Below are 13,406 nucleotides of genomic sequence, written 5' to 3' on the forward strand. Positions count from 1 at the left end.
CAAATTCAAAAAAAATAGTACAAACAACCTACATCAATCAGAGTTAAAATGATAAATTCAAAACATTAAATATAATGATAAATCAGAACTAAGTTGATAAATAGAGAAAGGTATATAAATATCCATTATGAATACAAGAGAAAATTGACACAAGAGTGTCAGGGTGTGGAAGTATATAATCCCGATACAAACCAAAAGTTGTAAAAATATCACGGTTAAGGGTAAAGTATGAGCCTTAATGGAGACTTCTTTCTGCTTACTTTTTTCTTTTCTGATTGATATAAAAATGATTTATTAGATATAAACACATACGGGGTAGGACTAGATAAGTTTTTTACTTCTTCCTACTCCCTTGAACATAATAACTGTGTTGAATGAAGATTGATTTCTTTCTTATTACTTTTTTTATCTACCTTGTTTTCTGTCAAATTATTACTGTATATATGTTTTATGTTCAATAAACAAACAAACACACAAGGAATTTGTCTCCGGTATAACACGCTGCATTTGTATCATCGTAAACAAGGACATGACAAATAAGTATGGAAGGACATTTCGTAATGTAAGTGACTCATTGACTTGCTTATTCCAGTGAGGGAGCTGCCTAATCAAGCCGAAGTCCTTTGAGGGGAGTATTTGTGACAGCAAATAGAAACACAACGTGAGCCCAGAATATTGAGTGGCAACAAAATGACACATTTGATTATTTTCTGTCGATGGGAGTTTAAAGATTAAAGGGTTAGGCAAATCCCTAATAAACAACAACATCAATGTGGAAAACACAATAACGTGCACCAACCACACAGACTACTGAAATGCCAATGGAAAGGTACTGATGAGACTGTAAACTGGTGGTGTCAAACGTAAGGGCCGCGGGCCGGACCAGGCCCGGAAATTGGTTTAATCCAGCCCGCAAGACGATTTTGTATAGTATAAAAAATGAAAACTGTTCAGCATGCATCTGACTTCCCACAACAAAATACACACTGTAGACGGGTACACAATAATTTACAACTGTAAACGCCAATTATACTATTATGTTTATCCTGGGTCATTTTATAACCACATATTGTTTTCATGAAAAGAATCAAATAAAATCTACCACTATCTGCAAAGTTAATTTCCATTCATATGAGAACTCACAAATTTGTGGGGTGTCTGAGGTTACATGTTGCTTCATTACCACTCAAGGGACTTTGGCCCAACACTCAGTCGAGGAGCAAGTGGAAAATTCCTACAAACCCCGCAGGCTTGTATTCTCAGCCGTATGCTCGTACAGGCATGGCGGCCTCCAGCCCCCGCCTACAGGCTCCTATTGATATGCACATTGCAGCCAATCCTCGATTCAGAGATCCCGGGATTACCGGTACAGTGACCTCAACTACTTCATCCCTGAATATTGCAGACAAACGTCATCCTGCCCAAAGTCACAACAAATAAGGTGGAAAAGTGACAAAGATATACTGTAGCATGCGGTAAATCAACGATCCACTGCTTGCATCTGCCACAATGGGGAAAATGCCACGCAAGCACATTTCTTCTACTTGGGATTGCAAATGACTGGCATTTAGCGCCATGCCGCTTTTACGCTGCGAATGATGGATATGGAATATAAATGCTCAGTGACACGATGACCCAGCAAAATGGCCAGCATCCACGAATACCATGTACTCCCATCTCTCAGCGCACGCTTACACTCGGGCACACACACAGGCTCACGTGCAGCAAGTCCTCCTGACCTGATCACTGAATATGTCCCCATTTAAATTCAAACTCACCGACCGTTTGAAGTAGCTAACAGAGTTCATTGAAATCCGTTGGCCCTTCATTAGAAACCATAATTGGTGTTTTCTGCCGGTAGTTTGTCGTCGAACATTTTCGAGATATGATTTGTGTGTCAAAAGCCCCGCCCCAAAATCGAAATCTGTTGAGTGTATTTGACCCCATAACAAAAGTCGTAAAAAATACAGTTTTTTAAGGGGTCACTATTATTCACAATTAGTCACTGACTGAATGTTCTTTTGAATGACTAGTCGTGAAAAGTCACTTCCAAAGTTGCCAAACCAGCCCGACGATCATTAATGGTGGCTAGTTGCAGGCCTATTGGGTACAAAAAAAAGCCATCTCAATGACAGAGTTAGTCAAAAAAATCAAAAAATTAAAGAGTTTTGGATGCCTAATGCTGAACATCCTTTTACAAGGGGATGGATGAACAGAAACATTGAACCTTGATACCACACATCTCTGCAGATTCAGTACCATATGCTCTACAACTCGCGAGGATAATACTGAAACTTTTTTGGGGCATTTTACCAGGAACGATCGTGATGGAAAATGCTTCGTCTGTCTGCATGAATATCCTCAGGTCCCTATTACAATTTAGAGCATGTTCCCCTTCTATCTCTTGTCAAATCTCGTCCCAATTCTCCACATTTTTGCTTCGTGGGCCTCATATTTTACAACAACGTAGCTCTTTGGTTTCAGTGCACTGCACTGATTTCTGACTGACAGGGACAAGTCGATTTTATCACATTTCAGGAGAAGTGGAGGGAGGTATATAAATTAATTTAAAAAATAATCATTTTCTGACATTCTACACATGGGACATATACTGTACGTAATGCACATGGGGACATGACGATGCAAATTATTAAAAAAAATATTCGAGTTGGCCTTTATCAGAATTTTCTGTAGATGTAGAAATACACTTATACAGTATTAATTCCACATGAGGGCAACGTGAAAACTAAAGAGGTGGATTTGGGTCCAAATTAAATCATAGCACACATTCAGTTTGTTACTCAGACACATCAATGTGTCACTTGCGGATACAAACGCTTTTTCATTTTATATTCAAAATATTTACTTGGCCGTTGTCCAGAAATGAATGATATCATAAACTAGAAAGGGAAAAGGACCAGCACGGGGAGTGGATTGAGGTCAGCTTGGCCCTTGGTGCCAGGCGTCTGTGGGGTAAACACAACTTATTAGAGCCGGGGGAAGGGTCTCCGTGCATGTGTGCGTGTGTTTGAAGGTGGGGTGGGGGCTGGGGGTGTTGCTTGATGTTTCTGTGGGCGTAAACACTACCTGGCCGTTCCGCTGTGAGAGGACAGTATAAATGTACGCAAGTGCAGTAGAGCAGGCATTAGAGGACACGCCTATAAAACTCTGCCAGTCAACTGTGAAGAGGACCAAAGAGGTGGAGCTGAACACCAACACTGAGCTGGATGCGCTGCAAGCTAGTTTATATCCGTTGAGGTGAGCATTATTTATTCATGGCGACACGTACAGTCGTCATTCATTTTGTTGTAGATTCATAAATCAACTAAATTGCGCTGACCGACTCGCCAATCAGACATTGTGAGGCAATTTTGGTGCTCCTTTGAAACATTTTGGATGAAATTATTTAAAGCGCACAACATTGAGGTGCATCTGCAAACCAATTTTTTTTTCAAAGAATGTTATATTTTATCTGTAGGTAAAAATTTACACAAATATATTAATTCATTTTTTCAGCCAAAATAAATCATCTCTGAATACTTTGGTAGTTTTTGTGTCACATTATTTTCAGATTGTTATTGGATATTAAAATCATAGCATGAATCCTAATATTGCATCATTTTATTCAAAAAAAGAGAGAAACCCAATGGCAGTCATTCAATCATAACCACTAGATTGAAACTAACAAAAGTAATAACATACAGTAGAGTACTGTATAACATTTTTACTTATCTCATAAAAGTCTCATATAAATTGCTTTACTTACATGGTCGAAAAGTATGATTTTAAAAACTCATGCAACTGACCCAGACAAACATTTTGGCAATAACTGCAAAAAAAAAAAAAGATTTCTGTAATGCTCAATGAGACCTCTGCACCTGTTGACAGGTACTTGGTGAACAAATAACACCTAATAACACTTTGGAGGAGGTTGGGGGGGGGGCGGTTGTGGGTCCGCCCCACTGTTTGAGAAGGACCCATGTAAAACATATTTTTTCCAATTGTGTATGTTTTTACAACTCTTAACTAAATATTGTGTTCATATTTGAGCAGCAATGAGTGTGTGATAAACAATTTCACTGAAATGCACATGGCCTCACATTTGTTTGACTGACTTTTGCATCCCATTCGGAGTGGATGTGCAAAAAATGGCAAATGTTATTGTGCAGAATTAAACGATAAAGACACAATCATGTGTAAATATTCTACATTGTGCGTCATCATTTAAGAATCAGCATTGCTGTTCATTCCTTTGGACAAAGAACAAAAATGTTAATAATCAGCATCATGAGATCACATCCGAGCTCAGAGCATGACCCTAGAAGAATACGAACAAAAGCAAAAAAAAAAAACGTTTTAATCATAAAACGAAACACACGACTATAATCAACCTCAGGCAACTGAGTGTTTTTTCCCTATAATTGCAGATAGTGATTGCAGTTCATTCAGAATGATCTAGGCCATCGGTGTCGAACTCAGGTCCTGGAGGGCCGCTGCCCTGATTGTTTTCCAAGTCTCCCTGTTGCAACACACCTGATTCAAATGATCAGATCATCAGCAAGCTCTGCGCAAGCCTGACATTGAACCTGTTCATTTGAATCAGGTGTGTTGCAACAGGGAGACTTGGAAAACATGCAGGACAGCGGCCCTCCAGGACCTGAGTTTGATACCTATGATCTAAGCCCATGAAAAAGATGCAAAGGGAAAAACCCCCAAATGAAATGCGAGCTTTGAAGGCTGAAATAAACAAAAACTCGAACCGCTGTACAGACTGTTTTGTACCAATTAAGACTCACCATCAAGTGTTTGTGTGCACACTTGACTCAGCAAAAACATGCACATAGTTTCTTTGGGAGCTTTAGTCAGCAAATAAGGATTGAACTCGTATCTTATCTGAAAAAATTATTTTCTACCTCGGTTGACATATTTATTTGGGTGATTTTTATTTTCTGCTTGAAGTTGAAATTTTGTGAAGTGTTACTACATTGGCGGCCTGGTGGTCCAGTGGTTAGCGCGTCGACCTCATAGTGCAGAGGTCGTGGGTTAGATTCCGGCTCCGCCCTCTCTGTGTGGAGTTTGCATGTTTTGGGTTTTCTCCGGGTACTCCGGTGTCCTCCCACATTCCAAAAACATGCATGACGGACTGATTGAACACTCAAAATTGTCCCTGGGTGTGAGTGTGAGCACGGATGGTAGTCCGTCTCTGCGTGCCCTGCGATTGGCTGGCAACCGGTTCAGGGTGCCCCCCGCCTACTGCCCAAAGACACCTGGGATAGGTTTCAGCTACCCCCCCCCCCCCCCCCCCCTCCACGATGGATGAATGGATGCTATTACATCGGTTGGTTTATTGGACAAATTCGGGCATGTCAAAATGTTATTAGATTTGCGCCATGCAACTAAAAGTATTAACCTATACTGCGATACTGTTTTATGAATGAAATATGCTGATCATGCTTTATTTGCTGTCATCAAGGTCGAGGACTCGTAGAAAATGTTTGGTCCTATCAATAAACGTCTCCAGAGCTACCTGGCCGAGCGAAAGCGTCGCAGGACCAGGCTGGTGACCAAAGACGGCCATTGCAACATCGAATATGGAAACATCAAGTACAGCAAGCACTTTGTCTTCCTGGCCGACTTCTGGACCACATTCGTGGAGATCCGGTGGCGTTTTGTGCTCTTATTCTTCATTGCCTCTTTCACCATGAGCTGGTTCATTTTCGGCCTGCTCTGGTACTGGATTGCCCGGAATAACGGAGATCTGACCTGGCAGGAGCCCCCTGCGGACCACACGCCTTGCGTCGACAATGTCGGTGGACTCACCACCGCATTCTTGTACTCCCTCGAAACCCAGACGACTATCGGGTACGGTGGCCGAGCCCTCACCCCCGTTTGCCCCGGCGCCGTGGCCCTTCTCATCATCCAGTCCCTCCTCGGCGCCGTCATCAACTGCTTCATGTGTGGAATCATCTTATCGAAAATTTCCTCGCCTAAAAAGAGAGCGAAGACCATCTCCTTCAGCGACATGGCCGTCATCAGCCCCAAGAACGGCGCGCTTTGCTTGTCGATACGAGTGGCCAACCTCCGCAAGACCCTCATGATCGGCAGCCAGATCTACGGCAAACTGCTGAGAACCACCATTACGGCAGACGGCGAGACCATCATCATGGACCAGGTGAACATTGACTTCATGGTGGACGCCGGTAAGGACAACCTTTTCTTCGTGTGCCCGCTCACCCTTTGCCACGTGATCAGCAAGGGCAGCCCGTTCTTTGAGATGGCGGTGGACACGCTCCACAAGCAAGAGTTTGAGCTGGTCGTGTTCTTGGACGGCACCGCCGAGTCCACCAGCTCCTCGTGTCAAGTGCGGACTTCCTTCATTCCCCAGGAGATCATGTGGGGCTACAATTTCCTGCCCATCATCTCCCGAAGCAAAGAAGGAAAATACAGGGTGGATTTCTCCAACTTTTCCAAGGTGGTGCCCGTGGCCACCGCTCACTGCGCCTACTGTTTCCACAACATCAAAGGTCACCACCATCACTCCAAAGATGGACTTGACAACCAGGGTTTTGAGGTGATTGACATCCACGATCCTGCTAGTATCACCAAGATGTAAGACTGACCACACGGCCGGTGATGAAAGACACTCCACCGATGAACCTCTCAACAGCGCGTAAAAGAAGCTCATTCGGAAAAGGTGTGGGTCGACTGAATTATTGTGAACAATTGTTGTATGCGCGCCAAGCCACGCTCGTCAATGTCTATCGGCCGAGAGCTTGTTTTCGGAAGGCTTGCCATGTTATGAAAATGGCTTGGCCGGAATATCGGAGGAGAATAGGATGAATATACTCGAGGTCTTCTCGCAAAAAAAAAAATCGACTCGAATGAGCTCTCGCCATGAATGAAGATGAGTCGCTGTAATTTCCCTCAGACCCCGCGCATCGGATTTACTGAGGAGAGCAAAAAGATGGTGTTATTCTGTGCATGAATCTTGAACAACTTGTTTCGGGTGCCTTGCAAATGTCACGGATGACTGCGCAATATTAGCAGTTGTTTCATAATTCATACCTGTGTTGTCTGCCAAACAAGAAAAGACACTTGGTCCTTGAAACATTAACTTTTGTTTATGTATTCCAGCACCGGATCTCGCCCAGGTTCAATGTGGAACACTTGAGTGACATTATAGTGGAGAGCAATGTTTTCATGAAACACTTAAATGATGGCTGCCTGAACTATTGAATGAAATCAAATATCATTTTATTGTTTGTTTTTTTTTCTAATTGGTCTCAGGGGGTAGGGGGGGGGGGAGATAGCTGAAATAAAACTATTTTTGCACACAATATTGCCTGCCTTGCATTGGTGTCCACATGAAATTATGATTGACATAAGGTCAAAGCAACATAGTGCTGGCCGGCTATCACCCCTATTACGGATTTTCATCTCAACAAAGTGAAGTTGTGACAGCAAACAGACGAGCCAACATGTTTGGCTGTCGAGCGCAATGGATGCAACTCGTATCCAGTATTTCCAACCTTGATTGACCCAAGGCACTCATTTTACATCAGAAAAAAAAAATCTCATCGCTGAGCGAAAATGTCAAAAATAGGATCAAAGTTGAAATGATATCGACTTTCTCTCAAGTTCCTCCAAACTACATTACATATTCTGCTAAATGAACAGCATCAGGTGGATTCTCTGGTTTAGTGCAGCGTCTAATTGAACACCATTTGATTGGTGTGCCTGTCGATGTATGTACATCGCTGGCATAGACAGATAAACAAAGATGTATTCGTCATCAATAAATAACATTTTGGAGGCGGCCACTTTAACGGAAAGTCAACCCAAAAATGTTCTTAACAAAATGAAAAGTTCCATGCAGCCCTACTCGTCCAAAAACGGTGTCAGAATAGGCTTTTTTTTTTAACCTCTCTGAACCTCTGGGTGGCTGCTACTGTCTAAAGATGGGCGTGGACGCACAATTTGTAGTTGTTCCAAATTCCTGTGTGTGACCAGTGTGTGGTGCCATGGTTGTTTTTTTGTTTTTTTTTGGGGGGGGGGGTTCCCCAAAAATGTACCTCACAATGAAATGCCAAGTATAAATTAAATAGTCACCTTGGTTCATGTAAAAAAAAAAAAAATAAAATAAGAAAGACAGTAAAGTAACATTTCACCATCCAGTTGTTCTCAAAATGAAAAGTTGCTGTGTTACCATGGAAACAAGCTGAAGCCATTGATAGGTCACAGGAGAGAGTTTGAGAGGTAAAAATATTTATTTCTCATATTTTCCTATACAAAAGCCCTTTTTGAAAAGGTCCGACTTCATACATTGCAGGAATGACAATCATAATAATTAATAATAATAATAATAATAATAATAATTAATGCATAGGCTACTTGTCCAATTATAAACACACTCACACACACACGCGCACGCACACACACACACGCACGTACACACACACACACACACATATATATATATATATATATCAGTGTGTGTGTGTGGGTCTGTGTATGCGATATCCAAAATACATTGCTTATAAGAAGTAGTATAGGTCCCTTTTGACTGATATTGTTAAGATAAAAGGAATGTTCGTGGCGCATTAGAAATTGCAGGTTCCCTTTTTCAGCTGGAAGTCGGTGGATGTTAACGCCGTCTGTATTAATTTACATACACTATCTTGATATCCACCAATTTTTGGTCTGTTTGGCTTCAGAAGCAATTCAAGAACACACAGAGCTGAAATGTCCCTGTGTTTGTATTCAAGCAGTCGCTTGTTTTTTTGGTGGAGAAGGCAAAATAAAAATAGTTTGTGCGTGCAAAGGCACTTGGGATGTGACACAATCTCATACAAAATAACGACAATAAGAAGAACATTAAAAAAAACCCATAGAAATGCTAAAAATGTATTGCTCAAATGTACAAACATAAAACCGCTTAAATGCTGAAAAAACCCCAACAACTACTGAGCAGAAATGGACTTCAAAGATTTGCATTTTTTTTTTTTGACCGAGGTCAACTCGTATTAATTCTCTTGTCTCTTTTTAATACTGTGTCACATATGAAAATAGCTCTGCATAATTTATACAGTAAGTTGCTTTAATGCCTAGTTGACTGACGCATATAAAATAATAAAAAATAGGTCTGACAAACGCACAGCGTTTGCGAATCTGAGGAATTCCATGTTTCATCTCATCATATTTTCAATTGGTTTTGTTCTCTGATAAGCTTAGTCCAAAGTCATTCACTTTCAAGTGTCTGCGTCACACTACTGGTCATGGAATGCATTTGCTCATATCGGCTTGTGCAGCTGACGATGAAAATGTTAGGATATGATGCGATTACATGAGGAGGAAGTCTCTGTGCATGTTTATCTGGCCTTCCGATCAGTGAGAAACTAACATTCAAGCATACATGCTGCTCTCAAACTAGGATCCAGCCCCGGTATTATGCAACCTGACAACAAATTGAGAAAGCCACTTCTCAGTGTGACCTACGTGATCCCGACTGGCCCCAAAAGGAGATGAGGCACCGTGGCAGTCATGAAACAAATCAAAAATTGTCAAGACTTCTCATCGGGGGGGAGTATTTCGAGTCTCGTGAAGACTGCGTGGAACAGCAGTTAAAGAATGATGCTAACACTGTCGGGGTTCAATGCTCATTTCATCACACGGTAAACCGGATGCACTCGTTTTATTGCGATGCACTCATTCGGGATTTGCAGTCTCGTTAGACTTCAGCTCCGTGATTAAACCGAGAGAAGGACTTTTCATATTTAAGAATGAACACGACCATCAAAATCCATTTTTTGGGTTTTTCTTGATAATATGAAATCCCCTGACAATCTTTGATTTGGCATCCTCTTTTAAGACACAAACTGGACAACATTCACATTAATACTGACATGGCGGATAGACAAAACAGGGCTTGGAGGCGACGATGCAGTAAACTTTTAATAGCCGAGCGTGTCGGCCTGGGTTGACTTGTTGCAAAATTGCTTCAATTACGCCTTGACTCGGCTTCCTCAGCACAACAGAGCTGTACACGTTGCCTGTCATCAACTCTGCACGCAACGCAGGAAGCATTTAAAGTACAACTGACAGTTCAGCAGACATACAGCGCTTCCTCCCCACCACTAAACTCCTCTCTTGCCTTCCAGTTTGGAGGATAAATTAAATTGTGAATGGCATATTCCAGTTGCCAACTTTCATTCAGTGCCGAGAAAGGTCCGTGACTTGTGTGGTGGTGGTGCGGGGGTTGGGGGTGGGGGGGGGGGGTCTCCATCTTTTCCAGCAAATTCCAGAAGACTCTCAACACACACATAAAAGGGTACAGATGGACGAGCAGAGGCAGTGTGGGGCGGGGGGGGGACAGATGAAGGCTTCGATGTGGTGGGAATAACAAACTCCGTCCGACAGGGTTGTAGATGGTGGAAAGAGCGGATGCTTTCAAGCATAATGGCTGCGATGTACTCAGGAGGACGTAGATTGAGACCCGTAAATAAAGGGCCATGTCTGGGCAGACACCATTGCTCTTCTGTCCTCTGACTTTGGCTTGACAAACATTTTGGGGAAGAACTAGGTGCAGCTTTCAGGGGAGGGCGGGGGGGGGGGGGGGGTTGCGGAAAATAAAGGCACGTGTCCAAAACATCAAGTCTTCGAAAGGTAATTAAGTAGTACAGTATTCCATTTTGGACTATAGGCATCCAGTTGTTTCGAAATTTTGAACAAATATAAAAACATCTCTTTCCATCTCCTCATGCCTCCTCATCGCCTTCATTTGGGTGGAGCGTCATTGGGAGGGCAGGTCAGCAATGGCAGGCCTTGACGAGTGGGTGGCTAGATCGAGGTGTTTAATAGTAACTGCCCAGATGGGAGGGCACGTGGGTGTTCGGATGGCGAGGGACGTTGGGGTTAGGGTAGATGCCGGCGGCGGGCGAGCTCCAGTATGGAGCAGTTGGTCCGAAGAAGTTGGAGGAGGTAACCGGCATGGACGGAGGGTGAGGGGATACGAAGTTGACCTTCTGCTGGTGGCTGTGATAGGAAGGCACGTAGGCTAGGTCCGAGGGGTACTTGTACATGGACGACTCGGTGGGATGCGGCTGCAGCGCCTGGGCGATTCCGTGGAAGTCAAACTTATAAGCGTAGCGTTTGCCGTGCACCTTGGTCATGATGTTTTTGTCGTAGTAGTAGCGCAGCGCTCGGCTCAGTTTGTCGTAGTTCATGTTGGGTTTGCTCTTGCGCTCGCCCCAGCGTCGCGCCACCTCGTCCGGGTCCGTCATCTTGAACTCGCCGTTGGTGCCCTCCCAGGTGATACAGCCGGCGTTGGCGCTGTCCGACAGGAGCTCCAAAAGGAACTGCCAAAGTTGGATCTGGCCTGAACCTGTTGAGCAGAACACGAGGGGTCATCGTTCGCGCTCAAATGGTTTTGTTTGTGAGATATTACACACGTGTTCGTCGACATTCTTACCAGGATTGGCTAGGCGACTACTGGTGGGACCGAGTATCTGGTAAGGATCTGTGAACAAATACACACACGTTATGATCGTGAAAAGGACACTGTCCTGCACTCGCTGGCATAGAACAGAGGTCATGCATATAAAGTAGTCGTGAATGACCAGACATGGAAGGAAAACAGACTTGACATATTATTAACCTGGACTACCCTTCCAGGGCAGATTTCACTACAAAAATACATTTCCGCACCCAACAATTCCCTCTTGCCAAGAATCTGTGAGGGTAGAGGGCTTTAAACTAGCGGTTGCAACACCTTCCGAAACAAAACACATAAACAGCTGCTACCTGGTTGAGCTCTGGGCTGCTCGGCGGTTTTAGTCACATTCTGAGTTACAACTGGTGAGCCTGCAGATGGAGGGACAGAGCGACAAGGAAAAAAAAAAAGACTTCAGGGAAACAGACGACACAACTGGCGCACCACAAGCCGCATGCAGCCCCCATATATAAGTGACCCCTTATGTATACATATATATATATATATATATATATATATATATATATATGAACCTGAATTGTACAGTGCTTTTAGTCCTCACCTTTGGCACTGTGCATGTTGTTTGACCATCCTGTCCGTCGTACAGCATCATATGAAGGGTCTAATGGGATAAAAATGGAGAACAACATTAAGGCCATGTCGAAACATTCATAACATAACTATTTCTCTGCAACATGCTTCCTTGCCACTCCTTCTGTGTTTTTCCTGTTTTAGGCTTTTTGTGTGCGCCTACTTCCTTGGAATAACACACTTAAGAGGAAAATATTAATGAACCATAGGAAAAAAAAAAAAAAAGGAACTTGGCCCTGAAAGCAGTTTTCAACAAGGCAAATGTGCACTTATGGCTCTTTTTTTTTTTCTTAATGAAGGTTCACAGGGGCCGCAACATCCTTGGAGGCCAGGGGAAGTCTAGAAAGAAAACTCACTGTGCTCTAGTGTCCACTGTCCAGGTACCAACATTAAAAATACAGTCAGTAGCTTAATAGGCCTAAATGTTAATCAAAAAATGCTGCAGCAGTTTTTTTATAAACGGCACGTTTAATATTCTTGTAAGATACTGTAATATTATACAATATAGTGTTAATGTTAACATTTTGCGTGAAAACAGGAAAAATAAACTCTTGCACTGAAGCAATGATTAAAATATATGGCACTGAGGGCACTTGAGTACTTCTAAATGATTAAATTCAAACGCATTGTACTGGACTAGAAACAAGCCACTGTAAACCTTACGCACAGGTTGAAAATAAAAACATTTGCTGGTGGTATGCGCACCAGATTTTGAGAATCAATGCTCAAGTCATATTATAATTCCAATGTCAACAGTTACAACGTATTATCCCCCACATGTGGCGACAATTCATCATCGGCGTGTACCAGATTATTTATCCAGTACCAACAGCACATTCATCAATCACTGAGAACGCGGCTGAAGTGGCTCTCGACAGGATATCTGGCCGCGGCAGTGTTGTCCTGTTTGGCACACAGGGACGATTGTGGCACACTGTTGGACAACGATTACAGACCACCGGGCAACTTGCAAAGCCCCTCACCACAAATGAAAGGTGAATTAACGGCCAAAGTTTATAGTTCCACATACAACGCGTTCACTTCCTCTCTTCATGAAACGTTGACTAACGGCCAACCCTGGCTCACTTTTGCGTGGATTCTGCTGTGTATCTGGAGGGCCTCCAGTAACAATCAGTCACTCTGACACAAACAGGCAAAACAGAGGATGCGATGAGCCCCTGGCTGAGTCTCAAAGACACCCCGCTATCCTCATAGTGCACCTGGCCAGCACCTTTGATGGCTTGCATTATTCTCACAGCTCAAACAGCTGCCAGAGCACATTGAACTCTAAAGTGTTTGGCAAGCCGTGGAATTTTTGTCTTCCTTT

The 13,406-nt window shown here is 43.1% G+C and overlaps 2 protein-coding genes across 5 annotated transcripts in view; one reads left to right on the forward strand and one right to left on the reverse strand.

Annotated features, from left to right (window-relative positions):
* Positions 1-3,159: 3,159 nt before the first annotated feature.
* LOC147196987 (ATP-sensitive inward rectifier potassium channel 1-like) lies at positions 3,160-7,292 on the forward strand. Its single transcript, XM_086125439.1, has 2 exons — positions 3,160-3,258; positions 5,474-7,292. The coding sequence occupies exon 2, from the start codon at positions 5,492-5,494 to the stop codon at positions 6,611-6,613; it is 1,122 nt and encodes a 373-aa protein (XP_085981565.1). The 5' UTR covers positions 3,160-3,258; positions 5,474-5,491; the 3' UTR covers positions 6,614-7,292.
* Positions 7,293-8,248: 956 nt separating this feature from the next.
* Positions 8,249-13,406, reverse strand: part of fli1 (Fli-1 proto-oncogene, ETS transcription factor) — a 36,979-nt gene continuing 31,821 nt past the window's right edge. For all 4 annotated transcript variants that reach the window (XM_086125385.1, XM_086125384.1, XM_086125387.1 and 1 more), the window contains 4 exons: positions 12,051-12,110; positions 11,800-11,859; positions 11,468-11,515; positions 8,249-11,380 (listed from right to left, as the gene is read on the reverse strand). In XM_086125385.1, coding sequence (XP_085981511.1) covers positions 10,851-11,380; positions 11,468-11,515; positions 11,800-11,859; positions 12,051-12,110 — 698 coding nt within the window. In that variant the 3' untranslated portion in view covers positions 8,249-10,850. The remainder of the gene's footprint in view (positions 11,381-11,467; positions 11,516-11,799; positions 11,860-12,050; positions 12,111-13,406) is intronic.

Source organism: Hippocampus guttulatus, chromosome 12 (genome assembly GCF_054856545.1).
Source record: "Hippocampus guttulatus isolate MCC_2025c chromosome 12, RoL_Hgut_1.0, whole genome shotgun sequence".
NCBI classification, from domain to species: Eukaryota; Metazoa; Chordata; class Actinopteri; order Syngnathiformes; family Syngnathidae; genus Hippocampus; species Hippocampus guttulatus.

Coding starts and splice junctions, on each gene's coding strand:
- LOC147196987 (XM_086125439.1), top strand. CDS start 5,492: ATGTTTGGTCCTATCAATAAACGTCTCCAGAGCTACCTGGCCGAGCGA.